Source organism: Gastrolobium bilobum, unplaced genomic scaffold (assembly GCF_033153095.1).
Source record: "Gastrolobium bilobum isolate Gb01-03AN ecotype WA unplaced genomic scaffold, APGP_CSIRO_Gbil_v1 utg3150, whole genome shotgun sequence".
In the NCBI taxonomy this organism is placed as follows: domain Eukaryota; kingdom Viridiplantae; phylum Streptophyta; class Magnoliopsida; order Fabales; family Fabaceae; genus Gastrolobium; species Gastrolobium bilobum.
This window is the reverse complement of record NW_026897600.1, coordinates 212,768-234,185: the sequence shown is the minus strand read 5'-3', so window position 1 is coordinate 234,185 and position 21,418 is coordinate 212,768. Positions and strand designations below refer to the sequence as shown.

The 21,418-nt window shown below is 33.8% G+C and overlaps 3 protein-coding genes across 3 annotated transcripts; 2 read left to right on the top strand and 1 right to left on the bottom strand.

Moving 5' to 3' along the window:
• The first annotated feature begins 2,416 nt into the window (after positions 1 to 2,416).
• Positions 2,417 to 7,004, top strand: LOC133308455 (plastidic ATP/ADP-transporter-like). The gene is made up of 5 exons (XM_061509076.1): positions 2,417 to 3,240; positions 4,423 to 4,677; positions 4,961 to 5,104; positions 5,207 to 5,554; positions 5,747 to 7,004. Exons 1-5 carry the CDS (start codon positions 2,476 to 2,478, stop codon positions 6,116 to 6,118), a joined length of 1,884 nt encoding a protein of 627 aa, XP_061365060.1. The 5' UTR covers positions 2,417 to 2,475; the 3' UTR covers positions 6,119 to 7,004.
• A 388-nt stretch (positions 7,005 to 7,392) lies between these two features.
• LOC133308474 (root phototropism protein 3-like) lies at positions 7,393 to 9,289 on the top strand. The gene is made up of 2 exons (XM_061509103.1): positions 7,393 to 8,322; positions 8,414 to 9,289. The coding sequence occupies exons 1-2, from the start codon at positions 7,519 to 7,521 to the stop codon at positions 8,936 to 8,938; spliced, it is 1,329 nt and encodes a 442-aa protein (XP_061365087.1). The 5' UTR covers positions 7,393 to 7,518; the 3' UTR covers positions 8,939 to 9,289.
• A 147-nt stretch (positions 9,290 to 9,436) lies between these two features.
• Positions 9,437 to 21,000, bottom strand: LOC133308469 (disease resistance protein RUN1-like). Its single transcript, XM_061509098.1, has 6 exons — positions 20,462 to 21,000; positions 16,279 to 17,329; positions 15,861 to 16,169; positions 13,821 to 15,288; positions 11,729 to 11,880; positions 9,437 to 10,569 (listed from the first exon to the last, which is right to left on the bottom strand). Exons 1-6 carry the CDS (start codon positions 20,998 to 21,000, stop codon positions 9,556 to 9,558), a joined length of 4,533 nt encoding a protein of 1,510 aa, XP_061365082.1. The 3' UTR covers positions 9,437 to 9,555.
• Between the last annotated feature and the right edge of the window lie 418 nt (positions 21,001 to 21,418).

Here is a 21,418-nt window from a genome sequence, read left to right as displayed (position 1 = left end):
TGCGTTTCTCTTTTCTCATGTTATATGAGATAACATTTCTCATGTTACAGACATAACAAGTTGTAGGTCTCATCACTTGTTAAAAAAATAAAAAAATAATAAAAAGATAGCAGGATTTCGATACCTCACAACACGAGAAAACAATCTCGAACAACATGAGAAAATGATTTTCCTTAAAGAAATCAAACCAAACACGTTGTTGTATATTAATATAACACGTGTTTATTCATCGACACGATTTTGTCTTACCCGCACATTAGTTCATTACGCAAAGATGAGCTGGCCTGAAACTTCATGCAAGAGTTGTCAAAGACAAAGTATGACCTACGGGATGAATTTTCTCAGGTTTGTTTCTTAACATGAATATATAATATGTTAAATTTCAGTTATTCATTGAGAATATTAAAATGTTAATGATAGAACTTAAAAAATAAGAAAGGTGAAAATGTTCATTTTAATTATTCATCATTAATCTATCAATGAATGATTATGATCTTTCCAGTTATGTCCATCAACAAACATTGTGCATTTGTGCACTCACAAATAAAAGACACCACCCAAGTGTGGTGGGTAACATGGGGACTGAGTTGTGGGAGAGGATCTCGGTTCGAATTCCACCAACACCATCTGGAAGGGGCATAATTATCGTAATTTTTGGACTCGCACCCGAACTCTGGATTAGTTCCATAGGCGGCTCAAAAAGTCGAACCCGTGAGAATATCGAGAAATTCTGATTTACCTCAAAAAGATAATTAACATCAGTTTCTAAAAAAAAAAAAAAAAGACACCAAATTGTAATCTTCAAAAATAATAAAAATGTTACTAACGATCCACATTTATAGACGTTGAAATACTTCACTCTTCAATTAGTCAATGATTGTTTATGGCTTGATAATAGAGTTTGCAAATCAATTAGTCTTTGCACAGTGCTGAAGTTGTTCATTTAGTGACAACTTGGCTAGTGATAGTGTAGAGGCAAAGCGCCTTTTGGTTGGCCACTCCGTGAATAACACTCGTTCACGTTCCAAGGTTTTGGATCGCACACGTAACTCTCAAAATTCCATGCATGTGATTTGTGAAACTTAGAAAAATATCTCGAGGGCATTTCATCATTGGTGGCAGATAGGGATATTTTAGGAAATGAGCTTGAAAATTTCAGATCCTACATATGCTATTTTCCCTTTGCCTGACCATTTCCCTTTTCCCATGTATTTTTTTTAATAATTAACTTAGGAAAAAATATTTATCATTTAAAATAACATAACTTATTTCATTTCATTTTCACAAAAAGGTGAGACTCACACTTTTTTTTTGTCTACTTTTCTTTTTCATGATTTATCTCTTTCTCTTACTTAAAATGACATGATTTTACATCCCTTAAAATAATACACACTTTATCCATTAATTTAACTTACGGCCTGAGTTGAATCAATATTGAAGTATTAACATGGATATGTTGATTTTAAAAATATTAGATAGCGATATATGACATATTTTAATATTAAATAATATTTTAAATTTATATAATATATATTTATATTTTATATTTTTTTATAAAATTAATGAATATTATGAATTTAGTTTATTTTTTTAAATTAACTTCAATAAAATTTATTCAGTATTTCTTTTTAATTTTTATTATATTAATTTAATAAAATATTGATAAATTTTTTCAAGATATTTAATAAAATTTCAAATCTTATATATATAAAAAATATCAAAATGTTGAGGTGTCACGACCTATGTTGCACTGACACCGATAGGGGATACGAGATACGACACGACACTCCGACACGTTAATTTTAAAAAATGTTAAATTCGACACGTAAGGACACGTTTTGATATTATATAATATTTTTAATTTATGTAGTGTACATTATATTTAGTATTCAATAATTTAACAAAAAATAAAGCTAAACTTATAACACTCATCAATTTTACAAAGAAACATAATATATTCAAAATATTTATATTAAACTCAATAAAATCATAATATAACGAAACTAATAGTTGGAACTCAATGCAAGGCAACGTAACCTTTTAATCTTTTTTGAGTCTTTATTGGAATGTTGAAAAATATCAGAGTACGATGATGAGTGTCAAAAAATATCAAATACGACACATTAGTACACATCAGAATTTTTGAAGTGTCGATACTTTTCAAGACGCTTCAAATATTTTTTGAAGTGCGGTGAAACATAGCTTACAGCTTCAACACAATTCCATTTGTATTTAACGGATTGAAAAAAACCTGGTTCGTATTGAACGTAAAACTCACTTTTTTTTTTTAACCAAAAGAATATTATTTTTTATTTTATTTTTGTTGTCTTCTTCAAACCTTTTGAGGGTTTAATAGCTTATGTGAGATATAAAAGTAAGCGATGTTTGAATGTGCTGCATCATTTTGAGAAGACAATATTCTCTAATCTCGACTCTTGTCTCTGTCTCTCTCTTTATGTTCTGAGAGAGAGAGTCATGGAGGCTGTTCTTCAGACCAAAGGGCTTCTCTCTCTCCCTACAAACCCCAGGAACAGGCTTTTGCATCCATCCCAGGGCTTAAAGCACAGATTTTTATCACTAAACCCCCAAACCCTTGGTGGGTCTTCTCTAACTGCCAATGGATTCCAAAAACTCCATTGTTTTGCATCAAAAGCTAATGCCTTTGATCACAAGAATAAAAATTTGTTCATCTGCAGGGCTGAAGCTGCTGCTGCTGCTGATGGACAACCATTATTTGAGGAAATTGAGGTTGAGAAACCAAAGTTCTTGGGTATTGAGGTTACCACCTTCAAGAAGATTATACCTTTGGGGATGATGTTCTTTTGCATACTCTTTAACTATACGATTCTAAGAGACACAAAGGATGTTCTGGTTGTAACAGCAAGAGGAAGCAGTGCAGAGATTATACCGTTTCTCAAAACATGGGTGAACCTTCCCATGGCTGTTGGGTTCATGTTGTTGTACACAAAATTGGCTAATGTTTTGTCCAAGCAAGCTCTCTTCTACACTGTTATTCTCCCCTTCATTGCTTTCTTTGGTGCGTTCGGGTTTGTTTTATACCCTCTCAGCAACTATATCCACCCTCAGGCATTTACGGACAAGCTCCTCAACATCCTTGGACCAAGGTTCCTCGGTCCACTTGCAATTGTGAGAATTTGGAGCTTCTGTTTGTTCTATGTCATGGCTGAATTGTGGGGGAGTGTGGTCATTTCCGTCCTGTTTTGGGGGTTTGCTAATCAGGTAATTTGTTATTTTTTTGTTTTTTTATGAACTGATTTTGTTACTTGCTTTGTTCTTTGATCCTGTTTAAGTATATGTTGGTATCAGGTTATGATTTTTAATTCTGGTGTCTTAAACATGTCTTCTTAATCATCTTTGTTGGGTATCTTACTATTCCTACATGAGCATATTCCATTTACTGCTTGAACCTGGGTCGGGGGAATTTATATATGGTTGCTCATCAATCATCATCATTATTGGCTATTGGTTTCTCTTACTTTTCATTTTTTCCTTATTTGTACGCTGGTTTTGATTCTTTTTCTTCAATCCATACAAAGTTTTCAGTGTTGTGTCTGATTTTCTGAGTTTGTTCAGAGGAGTGGATGCTTTTTGCTTTCCATCGCCCTATTCTAGTATTCTCTTGATGTCAAACTGGTAGGACTGAGTTTCATGAATAGAAATGGCATGTTGATTCATGCATGGATTTGAAGTTTGAAACAGAAAAGTGAAAACTTTCTTGATGGAGAAGCGTCAAGCATTAATAATGTTGTTAGAGAGATATAATATAAAATCATTGAAGGGTTGTCATTTACAAGCTTGAGCTGTTGGGTGAGATGGTTGCTTATAAATATCCACACTTTAAGTTCAAAGGGCTCTTGCGTGAGGAGTTGTGTTAGAGAGATATAATATAAAACCATTAAAGTCCATCACTTACAAGTTTGAGCTGTTGGGTGAAATGGTTGCTTATTAAGTGTCCTATTATTATTATTATTATTATTATTATTTTCTATAGTGTAGTTTACTGGCATTATTTAGTCATTCTTTATTTTTCTTTTGGGACAATGAAATTCTGTAGTCATTTTCTATATAATAATCTGGGTCAAAAATGTTCAGAATTGACACAACAGTTGTGAATTCCATGCGACTCTGGTAAAACACTAATGATGGCTGTTAGTTGCTTGTTTTATTTGCAATACTATTCGTCAACTCTAACACAATTAGAATTCTATCATGTGATGGCAGGGCAAAATGTTGCATCCATTTTTATGTTCTCCGATTTTGAACTGTTTAATTCAATCAACATAGTAAAATGAATCAATTTTAGAATTGTAATGAATATAAAAAATATGTATATGATTTTATGAGTTTTTTCTTCTTCTTCTTCTAGGAAAATCTAATACCCCTGTTTTTTTTTTGCTGCAGATAACTACTGTCGAGGAAGCAAAACGATTCTACCCACTATTTGGACTTGGGGCCAATGTAGCCCTTGTGTTCTCTGGCCGGACGGTGAAATACTTTTCTAATCTGAGGAAGAATTTAGGTCCTGGAGTTGATGGTTGGGCCATCTCTCTAAAAGGAATGATGAGCATAGTTGTGCTTATGGGGTTTGCAATCTGTTTCCTGTACTGGTGGGTGAATAATTTTGTTCCTCTTCCTACACGTAGCAAGAAGAAGAAGGTAATTTCTTGAAAGGCAGATATATATACCATTCCCCTCTGTCTTTTTTTTTTTTTTTTGGTTCCACTGCCTATATATTTTTGAAGTTGTTTTATATTTGAAAAAATTGAATTTTTAATCTAATATTTAAATGAGGTATCATGCCTGTCTTATGGTTGGTTTACTTACAGGTAAAATGTGTATATGACATTGTCCTTACAGCTATTATGGAAATTCTGAAACTTTAGTTTTTTGGTATTTGAATTAAGTTAACTGACATTTTCCTTACTGTGCATTTTTACAGGAGAAGCCCAAAATGGGAACAATGGAGAGCTTGAAGTTCTTGGTGTCTTCAAGGTACATTAGAGATCTTGCCACTTTAGTGGTTGCTTATGGAATTAGCATTAATCTTGTTGAGGTTACATGGAAGTCTAAGCTCAAAGCTCAGGTAATGTACAAAGAAGTTGCATTTATCTTTAGTTTTGGTTTTATAACTGGCTATTTCACTCTGCACGTTTTCTCTCTCTCACAAACCTCTACAAAACTGCAGTTTCCTAGCCCTAATGAGTACTCTTCTTTTATGGGCGACTTCTCGACCGCAACTGGAATTGCAACATTCACAATGATGCTTGTGAGCCAATTTATATTTGACAAATATGGATGGGGAGTTGCTGCAAAGATCACACCAACGGTTCTGCTTTTGACAGGAGTTGGTTTCTTTTCTCTTATATTGTTTGGAGACCCACTTGCACCTGGTCTTGCAAAGTTTGGAATAACTCCACTACTAGCAGCTGTATACGTAGGTGCCATGCAGAACATATTCAGTAAGAGTGCTAAGTACAGCTTATTTGACCCCTGCAAAGAAATGGCCTACATTCCCTTGGATGAGGACACCAAGGTTTGGATTCTTATCTGCTTCTCCATCATGTTTACACTAAATTGACCTGAAACATTCAGTGGACTATAATTGTATAAATTTCATAAACCTGAAATTGTGCCAAAGTTTTTTTACAGTTCTTTTTTAATTAGATCCTAGAAATCTTGCTGCTGTACCACTTTTATTGAACTTGCTTTACATTATTTGTTGTAGGTTAAAGGAAAGGCAGCCATTGATGTTGTGTGCAACCCATTAGGGAAGTCAGGAGGTGCCCTTATTCAGCAATTTATGATATTAACTTTTGGTTCTCTAGCTAACTCAACACCATACCTTGGAGGGGTGCTTCTGGTGATTGTTCTTGCATGGCTAGCAGCTGCCAAGTCCTTGGATACCCAGTTTACTGCATTGCGTCAGGAGGAAGAACTTGAGAAAGAGATGGAAAGAGCATCTGCTGTTAAGATACCATTGGTGGCTGAGAATGAGGGTGGAAATGGTTCTCTTGCAAGTGGTTCACCATTAAATCCAGCAGCAGGTGATTCCTCAAGTAGTCCATCAGAGGCCTCAACTCCTCGCAAAAATATTTAAAAAACATGCTTCTTTCTGTCAAATTCCCATGCAGAAAGAATGAGTAGAACTCTTGAGAGCAGTGTTATTAGGTGAAACTATTTGTTGTAGGTTACTACTAAGCTTATAGAATAAGTTTGCTAGCTACTTTTGTGGAGTCCCAATATATTTTTTCTTTGGCCCCTATAGAAAGGTTTGCTTCTTATTACCAAGGTTTACTGTTTTGGTGAACACATTTTTTGTTCTATATAGTAGATAGAACTTGTTTGTAATCTGTATTTATAGTATATCTCTTGAATGGGTTGATCAGGGCTTTGAGGGCTAAATCTTAAAATGGGCTTTGCTTTGATTTTGAGCTCTATGAGACCCTTGCAGACTTGAAGTCCATGACTTCAAATTTCATTTTTGACTCCTACGGCTACCAGTTTCGGTTTACGGTTAAACCATCATGGGATGGGCTGGGATGGGATGGGATGGGCCTGGATCAAACAAAATAATAAATGCAGGGGACCAGTTTCACTCAGAGCTTCTCTTGTCCGCTTCAAAACTGACAAATAAGGATGCTCACGAGCTTGGGTTAGCCTGTAACGTTGTGATGCACTGATGCAATACACAATTTTTTCTTTTCCTACTTTAACATAACTTTAGTATTTTATTTTTGGATATTTTAAGGAGGTTGAACTGGACTTGAGGGTGAATGTAAAATGGGAATGTGTGACCAGTAAGGACAGTTTAGTTAATTGACTTTTTACGTACTAGTTGAGTTTAAATTTATAAAGATTTCCTATTATTAGCCTATGAGTAATTTTTTTATTACTTGATGTTAGTAGTTTATACTTTGTAGTTTGGCTTGATTTTAAAATCATAGCAAAGGTGATGTTTGGGATAGAATCTCTACTACATTTATGTAATGTAAGTATGGCTTTATAAATAAAACAAACAAGTTCCTGGTACTGGGAAAGAATCCGTTTATAATTTTTTTTTTACAAATTACACTAAGTATGATTGGTCATACACTCTTGATTAGTGTATGGCCGGTCAGACATAGTGTAATTTCTAAAAGTTTGTAAATATAACTTTCCCCAATGGTATTTTGCACAAGTAATTTGGGAAAAAGTCCAAATTCCTGATGCAATACATGAGAGAGAGAGAACAAAGGAGTCTGTTTCAAGTGCATTAAAAGTTTGAGGGTGCTTTAATTAATTTTGTTCTTCATCTAGAGCATAGGAGGATATGAGCAATATGGTCTGTTGTCTGACATAAGGAGAGAATAAACAGTTGTATGAGTGGTCCTACTCCTATCTCAACAAAATCCATATCCATCCTCCTCATTCCTAGCTTCATCTGCTTATGAAAATCTCATTTCTAAAACAAGGTCAAAAGAGTAAGTCTGATACTTTTAGCCTAGTTTATAATGCAACATGTCCAAGACAGCTACTACACAGCAACCTATTGCTTCTCTCTCTCTACTTGAGTTTCTCACTGAAATGAAGAGGCAATCCTACACAGAAACAGTCACTCTACCAGCAAAATCTCCATCCCAATTATCCTCTGAATGCTGGTTTGACGATGCATGCATACTAGACATGGATTACTTTGTCAAGACCCTTTCTGGCATTAAGGCCAAAGGTGTTCGTGCTGATTTGATTGGTTCCATTATCACACACTATGCTTCCAAATGGCTCCCTGACCTCTCTGCAGGTGACATGGCTGGAAAGGGTCTTACCCAATTCGAAGAATCACCTGAAAGTGTCACAGTTTCATGGATGAAGAAGAGGTTCTTTGTAGAAACCTTAGTTGGTGTTCTGCCTACTGAGAAGGATTCCATCCCATGCAACTTCCTCCTTCGCCTTCTTAGAAAGGCCAACATGGTTTGTGTTGATGCCACTTATAGAGAAGAGCTTGAGAAGCGTATTTCATGGCAGCTAGACCAAGCTTCATTGAAAGAGCTTGTTATTCCTTCTTTCAGTCACACTTGTGGGACTCTATTAGATGTTGAGTTGGTCATTAGGTTGGTTAAGGGGTTTGTGAGTTTGGATAGTGAGGGAGCTAAGAGTGGTGCTGCTTTGGTTAAGGTGGCAAAGTTGGTTGATTGCTACCTCGCTGAAGCTGCTGTGGATGCCAAATTGAGCTTGTCTGAGTTCGTTACTCTTGCTGGAGCTCTTCCAAGCCATGCAAGAGCAACAGATGATGGACTGTACAGAGCCATTGATACTTATCTAAAAGTATATATGTCTTAATATTTTCAAAGTTTCAATTTGGTTATTTATTGCTAGATTTTATTAATTCCTTTCTAACTTTGGCTTTGTGTAATAGGCACATCCAGGGGTGTCAAAGCAAGAAAGGAAGGGTCTGTGTAGGCTAATTGATAGCCGAAAACTAACACAAGAGGCATCACTTCATGCAGCTCATAATGAACGCTTCCCAGTTAGAGCTGTGATTCAAGTGCTTCTCTCTGAACAAATCAAACTCAATCGCCACCTCGATTGGAGTGGCTCCATCACCAGTAGTACTAGAAGCCCAAATGGTGGGTTTGATGCACCAACAAGGTGTCTTTCTAAACGTGAAATAAATGCTCAACAAGTGGAGATAAAGAAGCTGAAGGAAGAACTGTACATGCTGCAAAACCAGTGTAACACAATGCAAGTGCAGATGGAGAAGATGGTGGAAAAGAAGAAGGGGTTCTTCAAGTGGAAGATGTTTGGGGTGCCTTCTTTCAACAAAGGTGAGAAAACCGAACAAGAGGTTGAAGGGGAAGTTGGGTTTGGAAAGAACACACCTTCGGACATGAAAACTAGGTTGGTGAACGTCAAAGGTAAGTGGAGGAAATCAATGTCCTGAAAACACAATCACTGAAAGATAAGATAAGATGGTTTTTGTTTATTGTATTAGTAAAAAGGTTATTCTACTTACCATTTTTTCTGTCTATCTTTGTCTATCACTCTAAAACATCATTAGATTAGAATCTTAACTAACATTTATCTTTCTCTCTCTTCTTGAGATTCTGATCTAATGGTGTTGGAAGGTGGTAGGCAAAGGTAGGCAGAAAAAATGATAGGTAAAATAACCTATCCCATTGTATCAAGCAAATTATTGTAATAAGTTCGTTTTTTGGTGTTAGATTTGTATGCAATAATGTAAGGTCAACTCTTGTATTTTGGAATAAACTCAATAAGGATGATGTGAGATAATCACCTAGTAGAAGTTGAAATGTGATTGTAAACAAATAAATTTTAAAATTTTTGTTTGTTTAAGCATTATAAAGTAGAGTAATGTTTAAAGTGTAATTATTGAAATTTATTTTTGAATATTTTCTTGAATACATTTAGAATACCAGGATTTGTGTCTTTTTGCTCTTACATGATCCTCACTTTGTTCATTTATAACCTATGTGGGACTTTTACCACTTCTCACAGTTGAATATTTCTAACAAAGTCTAGGGAGCTACCAGTGTTTTTTCACAGCTCTGCAAAAGCTGTTTTGAAACCTTCCCATCTATCATTCAGTTTCTTCCGCTCAGACAGGGCATCAGCGTATGAGGATTCAGATTTCTCAATGGCCAACTTCAGCTCTTTGCTTTCAGTGACCCAATTCTTTGCTTCATCATTCAGCTTCTTCTTTTCACAATCAAATATTTCCAGGGTCTCCTTCAACTTGGTTCTTTTCAACTCAACAGTTTCCCTCTGTTCAACAAGAATTCGAATCTCTTCATCCAGCTTTTTAGCCTCTTTGTCGAGACCTTGGGTTTCAAACTTACATTTACTCATTTCTTCTTTCACTATATCCCTCCGTTTCTTACCATCTGTCCCTATCTGCTCAAGCTTTTTTCTTTTTTTCAAACGGACATTGTGATCTTCGACTACTTGTTGAGTCGAGGTAAAGTCATTGAACAGATCCTCAATAGAGGATGTCATGCTTCCAACAAGTTTCGCAACATGTGGAGAAACTTTTTCAATATCGGATCCTTGTTCTATGCATTGCAAAGATACACGTAATTGTTGTTGTAGTTCCATGTCCCCGAGAATGGACTCGAGCGAGTCTTGCATTAGGCATTCAAGATTATGCAAAGCTTCTCTTATAGCAACAACATCGGTTGTAGAAGAAGTGATTGCTTTTGCTGAGAACTTTCCACTCATTTCCAAGAGGATGGTATCAAGTTCAGCAAAGGGGTCCTCATCTGAGCTATCTTGACTTTCAGGTTTGTCAACATCCGTTGTTGGTTCATTCTCTTTTTCCTTAACAATCAAATGAACAATGTTTTGTCCTCCTTGTAGATTTTGATCATTTTCTACTTTTGGATGCTTGGCCTCTTCAATATTATCTTTCCAATAAGAGTTGTTTTCGCTTGACTTATCCTTAGAAGCATTTTCTTCCAAAAAATAAGAAGCACTTTCTTGGTCATCGAACACCACATGTAGATGCAATCCAGCAGCAGATTCAGTGTGCGTTACTTCAGTACCTTTGCTTTTGACCTACACAACGTAATAATTAATCATGTTGACAAAAGACATGCTTCAAATAATGTAATACATATATATATATCTATACGGGTTTGATTTTTTCATGTTGCATGAGAATTGAATTCTCATATTGTGACTCAACTAGTCATGGACCCCACATTTATTAAAAAAAGAAAAAGAAAAGAAAAGTTTTGCACGCAAATCGAAGGGTCGCAACATGAGAATTGAATTTTAATGCAACATGAGAAAATGTTTTTCCTATATATATATATATATATATATATATTATATTCTCATGTTGTGACTCAACTAGTCGTGGACCACACATTTATTAAAAAAAGAAAAGAATTGCTTTGCACGCAAATCGAAGGGTCGCAACATGAGAATTGAATTCTAATGCAACGTGAGAAAATGTTTTTCCTATATATATATATATATATCGGGCGCGATCCTTTGATATCGGTATCAAACTTTAAAATTTGACACTAAATTCTAGCCGTTGATTTCCGACAATCAACGGTTATAATTTTCAACAATCAATATCAGGTGAGATTACCAACCTCGATTAAGATTTATGATAGGATTACATGTTACCTTAAAAAACACAGGGAAATTAAGAATCAAATCCAAGTGATTTATGATAGGAATTCCAAGTATTTTAATATATTTTTTTATCATAGGAGATAAACAACAACCCATAAATAAATCGTTTCGAGGGTCGGAAGAATTAACAAATAATGTTTTGATAAAGTTTATATAATAAAGAAACAAATAAAATTTCTAAAATATCCTTCGTTAATTCTTTCAATTTCCAAAATGTCATAATTTTGGGGTTGTTGGAGAAATTTTTTTCCTTTTTTATTTATATATTTTGTAGTTTTATTTAAATTTTCAGGTGTTAACTTAAAAGAGTAGCATCACTTTAAGTGAGTGTTAATGGTGGAGCTTGAGAAGAAAATCTTATCTAAATCATATTTGAAAATTGATAAGTCTTAATTAGAGCCTTAATCAAGAGTTGAAGGAGTTAATTATATAGACCTATAATAACTCAACCTAAAAGGCATATTTATAAAATGAGTTGTCAACAATAGGGGTATTAAACTGAATTTTTAAGCATGACGGGTCAGCTCAAATAAATTGACAAAATGTATAGATTAGGCTAGCAACTTACAAATTTGGTAGATTCTATGGTATTCTCCATGAGACCTCTTCCTGCACTGGTCTTGGTTTCCTTGTGAGTGGATCCGAAGCTCCTTTCCACATCAAAAAAATGGTCTTTCCTCCCACTATCTTCTTCAACCGGCGCTGACTTTGTTTCTGTGACTAAACACAGAAGAAAAATCGTAAGTAGGAGAAACGTGTAAATTCAATAAAATAAAATAAAAAAGTAAACCCAAAATATAGATGCACATGTTTGGCGTGAAAAGACCTTAAACATTATTCGTTAATATAAAACATTACTCGTTAATATAAACTTTGTAAGACTTTTAGTAAAAAATTGTTAAGTAGATATATCCTTGGGATGAAAACCAAAAATGGTTGTATAATTTGTTAAGTTGTGGTTTGTGCACAAATAAAGTTCCTTACTTGACTTTTCTTCAGATTCATTTCCTTTGTCGGATTGTAACTTAGCAGGTTCATGCAATATAGCATTAGGTTTAGTTGATGGTCCTGTATTTCCTTCGTTTTTGACCTGCACAGCGTAATAATTGTATTGACAAAACGGCGTAGTTTAAAATAAAATATAATACTAAAATGCAACTACACAATACAGGAAAGGATATTGTAACAACCAATTAGTATTACTACCAATGTTACTACCAATCAATTTTGCCGTTAGATCGATTATGTTGATTTATTTCCATCTTTGTATGGTTATGATTTCTCATATTTAATATTTATTTTCACCTTTGTATGGTTATGATTTTCCATATTTAATACTTTCACATTAAATATGGAAAATCATAACCATACAAAGATGAAAATAAATATAACCGTTGGATCAACATAATCGATCTAACGGTGAAATTGATTGCTAATAACATTGATAATAACACTAATTGGTTGTTACAACATCTACCCCATGTTATATTTTGTATTTTTAAGATTGAATACAAAGTCTGTCGAAATAAAATTAAAGAACCCTTGACTTACAGCATTAGTAGACTCCGAGGTATCTTCCTTGCGAAACCTTCCAGCATCAAATTTGAAGCTGCCTTCCGCAACATAATAACGGTCTTTCCTCTCATCACCTTCTTCAGCCGAATCTGGTTCAACCACAGCCGAGTCTGAGTCTAATTCTGTGACCAAAGACAATAAAATTAATTTGTTGGTGAAAAGAATAGATTTGAGACTCGTTGGAGTAAAACCGAAAATATATGGTGATATAATTCGTTCAAAGGATGTACTCAATTCGTTGCATAACTGAGTAAGAATGAAAGGATTTGGGAATAATATGTTGATGATCCAAGTTTTGTGTCCTTTTAATGTTGCTATTATATTTTTCTTCCACTAGAGAAGAAAGAGAACATTACCAAAATAAACTTTTATAAAAATATACATTATACTTTTATTTATTTTGTTTTCAAGGTATCTTTCGACCGATAGTTGAAGACTAATCATTTCGAGGCAGGAGATCACACTAAATGGATAAACCTTTTCCAATAAAGCTTTTTCCATACACATGATCAGGGATCGAACCCTTGTCAGTATACTTAAAGAACCAAGGTATCTCCCAATATTGGGCTGGGAAAAATTGCAATTGATTTAATAAGGGAATAAGGAAAAGGGGAGAGATCCGTTTACCACCAATTAAGTTTATATTTTTTACTACTAAATCTTAATTGTTGATTTTCATCAATCTGACGATTATAATTTATTGAGAATTAATAATTAATTAATAAGTGTCATTTAATAAATTATAACCATCAAATTGACGAAAATCAACGGTTAAGACTTGATGATAAGAAATGATAAACTTAATTGGTAGTAAGTATATCCTCACTTAAGGAAAAATCAACTAAGCATAATAATATGGGAAATAATACTCTCATGCCACATGAGATACTCTCATTTTTCTACACAAATTCGTTTTCCGTGCCAAATAATTTTTCTTTTCTTTTTTAATATAAAATATGGGACCCACATTTAACTTCTCTCTACTTTTTTTCTCTCCTACAATCCTACAACATAAGAAAAGCTAAACCCTAATAATATATATGGAAATGAGTGAAAGAGAAGAATAAGTTGCATACCAATTATACCATCAGGTCTTTCAATTGATGTGAAGGTTATGCTATATCCTGATTCCAACTCCAATCCCTTCTGCAAGTCCATTTTCTTATAAGAATCCAAGTCCAGTTCCGGTAAAACACTGGGTAATTCTGACACACTTATGAGGTGTACCCGACACTCTTTAACACGGATGGAACCATCAACTTCCCCCTTATCATTTGCAACACAGAAGTCAAAACGAACCTTTTGTTCATTAGAATTAAGAATGCTGTCACAATGGAATGGATCATACCATACACAAACATGATCAGAGTCCAATTCTGTGATATCAATCTTTAGCCATGTAACCTTTGTACCTTCTGCCAAGGGGCATTCACATTTTAATTTAGTGCCATGTTTCTTCATTCCACAGAAAGGAGAAAGAACCACATAGTAAATGAAGCCCAACAAGTTGGAACGGTTAGGAATATTAATGGTAATTGAGGACTCTTCTGTTGTGTAATTGACCTGAATTGGGACTCCGCTTCCTGGTAAACAAACCTCAACACTGTTATAATTGAAGCTGAGGACGACCTCATGGGAATTTCTCACTATCACATTTTGAAATGCTGCACACATCATTGTTAAATGGAGGCTTTCCTCAATACATTTGAGTGAATGTCCATCCAATTTCAAGCTGTTCTTGAATGAAATGTGTTTAGCCTTTCCTAACATCTTTTTTGCCAAAGTCTTCAAATTTGACACGGACACCAATGACTTGCAGTCAACGACATATAGCTGTTTGATGTGGGGTGGAAGCTCTGGTAGGCACGGAAGCTCCCTGCAATTTTCCAAGGACAGAATTTCAAGCTCTTGAAGATCCTTGATGCTTTCAGGCAACTTTGTCACATTGCTTCCATCTAGCCTTAATTCCTGTAATGTTTTTGATAAGATACTGATGTTGTCAGGGAGTTCAAACAAGCAACTACACTCCTTCAAATGTAGTATTTGTAGAAACTGTAAGCCATCAAACAAATCATGTAGCTGCTGTTTGTCAATAACAAGTCCACTGTCAGAAAGCTTCAACTCCCTAAGACATTTCAGGCAAGATAACTCCTTTGGAAGATGCCCCAGTCTTAAACCATCTAGATAAAGCCATTTAAGATTCTTTAGAAGCCCAATTGATGTGTCCAATCTTTGGATTCCTGTATTGCTTAAATCCAAGTTTTCTAGTAATTCTGAAGACACTGCAAATTCCTCCAGGCTTGAGCAGCCAATGACACTGATCGTCTTTAGAGATTTTAAATGCTTCTTTCCTTTAACACTCTTAAGCCTTGTACACTTATCCAGTAACAAAGTAACAAATGTATCGGCCGATAAAACAGAATCATGAAGATCATACAAACTCTCACAACCGGAGAGATTCACCCATTTTAGTCTTGAAGCCTTAGACAAATCTGGAAGGTTTTCAAACTTTTTGCATTCACTTAGGTCGATTCCCTCCAAATTATCAAGTTCCTGTTACAATTTCAAAAATGACATCAAAATCGAAAATCTTCATGAAAAATTAAATAAATAAATAAGGTAAGTATATGTTCGAGATTTTGAAGGTACTAGTTCATTTTTTATAAAGTTTGACCGGGCTAAACTCCTGGCCAAACTTATTACCAGACTAATGCAGAGAGACATAACATCTCACATGTTGCGTCTAAATGTGATAGTATGCCTGACGCCTTTAGTGTTGACAAAAGATATGGCGCCTAACATGCCACGTCTAAACGTGGTAGTCAGTAGTCACACTACCACATTTAGTATGAGTTCACATGTGGTATGTAAAACTATGTTTATATTTGTCGTTACAATAAATGTGGTAGTGTGACTACCACGTTTAGACATGGCATTTCTGGTGCCATGTCTCTTGTCAACACTAACCGCGTCAGACATACTATCATATTTAGACGCGGCATGTCAGGTGCCACGTCTCTCTGCATCAGTCCGGTAATAAGTTTAACCAAGAACTTAACTGGTTAAAATTTTTGAAAAACGAATTAGTACGGTCAAAAAGCCCTTATGTACGTTTACATTTTTACCTGCGTCCCCTGCCAAAGTTGTTTAACATTACTGTGTGGCATGCGAATCTCAACAAGCAACTTAGCACAAAAAGGTGATGGAAGAGACTCAAATGGGTACCCCGTCCACTCAACATACCTCAGTTTGTCAGAAAATGGCTCAAGAACTGCAGGAAGGTCGATGTATGTATCACTAGAACAACTCTGACCTGAAGGAGTATATAATTTAAGAAATCTTAAGGATTCCATCTTTGTGAATGTGTCAGTAGGCAAACGAAAATCTTTAATTTGAGACAAATCTAATGTTATGCCTTGAATTGCATCAGTCCCCTGACAAAACACCAAAAGTAAAAACGGTATCAGATTAGCTACAATTTCTATATAAAAATCATGTCTTTGTCTTGTAAGAAGTATGTGTTTATTTTTATTTTTTTCTTACCTTGTTTTTCTCAATTACTTCACGAGCTTCATTGTCCCTCAATCGGCTACGTCTTCCAGGATTATTTTCATCTTCTCTACGTACTATTGCCAAACCCATTATTTGTAGCAAGTTATGCATTTGTATTCCATTGCCATTTGAAATAGTTATCAAAGCTTTGTCTTCAAGGACTTCTATTCCGCTACTTGCTTCGAAACCACATGCATCTAGAACTGATTGGACGTGATCTTTCTCTTCTCCTTGGAAAAAAAATGCTATGTCTCGAAAAATCTTCTTCTGTAGAGGATCTAATCCATCATCATAGCTGACTCTTAACAAGCCTTGAATTTTCTCATCAGGATAATTGTTGAGTTTTCTGAGAGTACTCTCCCAAAACTTAGTACTTTTGGAACGAAGATTTGAACCCAAAACATCAAGAGCTAATGGAACTCCCTCTGCATAAGCAACTGCCCTTTCTGAGAGAAACTCGAAACCAATTTGGGGTTTGCTTTGTTCGAAGGCTTTTGAGCAAAAAAACTCGAGAGATTCTGTATCTTCCCATTTCTTGACCTCATATATAAGATCAACTCTGTTTTCAAGAAATCTCCTGTCTCTTGTGGTTATAATGAGTCTACTATCGGGACTTAAGTAATGGTACTCTCTACACAAATATTCAATTAGAATTGAATTATCCACGTCATCAAGTACAATGAAAACTTTTTTACCACTGAGCCTCCTTAAATCAAATGAGTATCCTACAACATTAGGTGTCGAAATTTCTTCCTTGAATAGCTCAAAGTGAAGCTTACCAAGGGAATGTTCTTTTGCATTGGCCACCACAAAGCAGGTATTGTCATATTGAGGGAAGAGTTTGGCAAACAAGACTTTAGCAATGGTCGTCTTACCTACTCCGCCCATGCCCCAAATTCCAATTTTTTGTTTTTCTTTCATATATGATTCGACATCTATACAGTTTTTTTCAATTACAATGCCTTTTTGTTCTATAGGTTCCCTCAGGTCCAGCTTTTGAAGTACATCATTCACAATGATCTCGATGAGTTGAGTCTCATCCCTAGCATATGTGACAAAAGGAAATATTAATTAAATTAAATTTATCAGCAGCGAGAAAATTAATTTTAATGAATTTTTAGTATAAATTTTATACACATATTCTTTTTAGTAAATCTTATTAACATTTCATTATAAATTATCATATTTATTTGATTATAAAGGTTTTTTTATTTTATTTAAAGCTAAGGGAGAATGAGAAAAGATGATTGAAGGATCAAATACGTATCAGATAACTACATTCCCTTGATCACAAAGGGATATACCAGTTGAAGTACCTTCTACCAGCAGTAATCGTGTGTCAAAAAATTATTTGAGATAAAAACTATTTGAAAGACTATGTTTTTTTTATTTATTTTCATCTTCTCCTCCGATCAACAATTTTTTCTACAGAAATTTATGAATTAGAATTGACGAACAACCAATATCAATAATAGTTTTTATTGGTACCAAACCAAAAATGGGGTGTGGCCAAGCAGTAGTAAGGCAACGAGTTTTGGTCTCGCTATTCGGAGGTTCAAATTCTTCCATCCCAGAACATATCAATTCATGATGTGTATCTTATGTGAATACAAATTAAATATCAGAATAAAAATTCATGATTTGCATCTTACATGAATACAAATTAAATATCAGAATAAAAACTATCCCATCTCCCTTTTTTTTATTCTTATTATATTTTGATATTATAGTTTATTTCATATTTATTTCTCTCTTTTTTTAGATATGTATATGTTTCACATATATATATATATATATATATTTTAAGAGATTCTATTTTTTCTATTTTTCAAACTATCTAAATAGAATAGAAAATATATTCATACAACATCGAGTTAAATTTAATTTTGTTATACTTTTTTACTTTAGAAATTCTCCTATCATATAGAGGGGAAACCAAGTCTAAGTAAATAGATTCTTATGTATTAATTCAATCAATGACTATTCACGATTTAATAAATGAATCAATTATATACCGAATCCAAACTAAAGGAATAAATGTTATGGTAAAACTTCGTTTGAAATGATGCGATAAAAAGCAACGTGCACTTGAAAGACATGATTCAATATTTCCCCATATATATGTGTGTGTGGAAAAAAAACATTTCTACATCCACTTTAGATAAGGTTATCTACAGCTACCCCAAAAACTACGTCGTTTTGATTATTGAATGGTGTTTCTGTAATTTTAGGTGAACTAATGAAGGGTATTTCAGTAAAATGCATATGATAAAAAAAATAAACCAAATTATGGAAACACCCTTATTAATTCACCTAAAATTACATAAACACCCTTCATTAATCAAAACGACGTAGTTTTTGGGTAGCTGTAGATAACTTTATCTAAAGTGATTGCAGAAATGTTTACCCCTATATATATATATATGGAAAAATATTCTTACTACCAAAAATTTTCACTATCAACTTATTACTTATCTAATCATTGTTGGATCAGTACTACCAAAATTTTTCACTATCGACTTATTACCTATCTAATCACTGTTGGATCAATATTTTCTTTCTCTTTAGAAATTTTAAGCATTCTCTCTCTTTGATTTAATGATGATTAGATAGATAGTAAGTTAGTAGTAATAAAATTTGGTAATAAGAATATTCCCTTCATACTAATATATATATATGTAGAAAAAAGTATTTTTACAGCCACTTTAGATAACATTATCTACAGTTACCCCTTTTTAATTAAGTCCGACCAGTAAGACATGGTTATAAGAATAAAGCTGTTATTTTTCTCTCTCTCCTCAGACATTGTTGACTGACGTGGCGGAGAGAGAAAATGCAATTTTTTGTGTGGTCAGACTTAGTTAATAAGGGATAGTTGTAGACAATATTATCTAAAGTGGCTGTAGAAATATTTATCTCATATAATATATATATATATATATATATATATATATATAGGGTTCGTTTTTTCTGCAGTTACTGCAGATAAGTTATCTGCAGTAAGCCCAAAACGACGTCGTTTTGGGGCGAAAATTATGGTGTTTTTGTAATTTTAATTTATTTCAGGGTTATTATAGTCTTCATAATTATAATTTTTTAATCCCAAAACGACGTAGTTTTAAAAGTAAATGCAGATAACTTATCTGCATTAAATGCAGAAATATTTTTCAGATATATAAATATATATATATATATGAGTTAAATTAATCTCATGTTACATGAGATAATATGTCTCATGTTGTGAGATAAATTTAATGTAGGTCCCACTAAAAAATAAAAAATAAAATAATAATATTGGATCCAGTTTAATTTTGTGTCACTCACGTAAGATAAGCTATCTTCTACAACATGAAATTAGTTTAGCCCTATATATATATATATAGAGTCAAGATCATTTTACACTCTTAATCTTGTCTGTTAATCTCACTTATATCTAAAGGCTCAAATTTTTTAGTAATGTGAACCATTGGATACAAGCGGATCAATGGTCAAGATTGAGTGTAAGACTTCTAACTCTTACACCAATATAAGAATATCTTGCTCTCTCTCTATATATATATAATATATATATATATATATATATATATATATATATATATATATATGGAGAGAGATCATTTGACTCCAGAGTAAGACTTTTATAGTTTAGGAAGTTATATTAATTAATTATTAATTACACTATAAATGACAACCGTTGATTTTCGTCTATCAACGGCTTGAGATGGAGAGTAAGACTTATATATATATATATATATATATATATATATATATATATATATATATATATATATATATATATATGGATAGGATCAACTTACACCATAATTTTTCAGTACTACCATATATATATATATATATAGAGGAGAGATATTCTAACTACCAAAATTTTTTTACTACCTATCTAATCACCATTAGATTAACATTTTCTCTCTCTCTTCAAAAACTTTTTAACGTTAGAGACTCTTTGATCCATTTTCTCTCTCTTCAAAAACTTTTTAACATTAGAGACTCTTTGATCCAATGGTGATGTGATGAGTAGTAAGTTAGTAGTGAAAATTTCTGGTAGTTAGAATATCTTCATATATATATATATATATATATATATATATATATATATATATATATGTATATATATATGTTGGCTGCAAAAGTTAGAGAGAGAGAGAGAGAGTACTTGTGGTTTCGAGAGTCCCATCCAGATATATTGGCTGCTTCAGTGAGAGCTTTTCTCCACCTAAGTACTTTTTGTTTGTTGGATTTGCTGTCTCTTGTTAGGGATGAAAGTGATGCTGATCTTGATGTTGATCTTGTTAATTTGCTGCCTTTGTCCCCAGAATCTCGCTCATGTTTGGCGAATGCTTTCTCGTAACTACCCTTCTGATGCCTTACGTGTGATGGATTTGTTTTATAGAAAACAGGTATGACAACTTGACCATGATCTTTTCTGCATTCGAGTATTTTGTAGAGTTCTTCCAAGCACCATTTAGAGGTTGCATAATTTTCTGAGAAAATAACAACCGATATATGCGAGTCCTTCATTGCCCGGATAAGTGCTGGCCAAACATCTTTTCCTCTAGGAATATCATAATCTATGAATGTTCTGATTGGTTTGGCTTTATTCAGAGCATTGTGAAGATGGCTAACGAAGGTGGTGCGTATGTCCTCTCCTCTAAAGCTAAGAAATACGTCATGCTTTTTGGTAGAGGAAGACATACCCTCATTCATTATTCATGGCGAGTGCAAAGAATGAACCTGATCTTCTTCTTTTATGGGCTTGTAGTCGTCGTCGACCGAAATTTCTACACGTATTTCTTAGTCATTGTTATATATTGGTGTGAAATTTTACACTTACTGTTTGTTATTAATCCACTTGATCCATACTACACGTATTTCTTAGTCATTTTTATATTGGTGTGAAATTTTACACTTATTGTTAGTTATTAATCCACTTGATCCATATATATATATAAAAGGACTATATTTACAGCTATTTTTCTCTTAAAATCTCTTATAACTATTTTTATTATTATTAGAGGTGTAAATAAGCTAGACTTTGATTTAAATAGGCCAGGTCTGTGTAAAAAATATTGGGTCTGACCTAACCTGTTACCTTGTGTAGGCCTCAAATTAT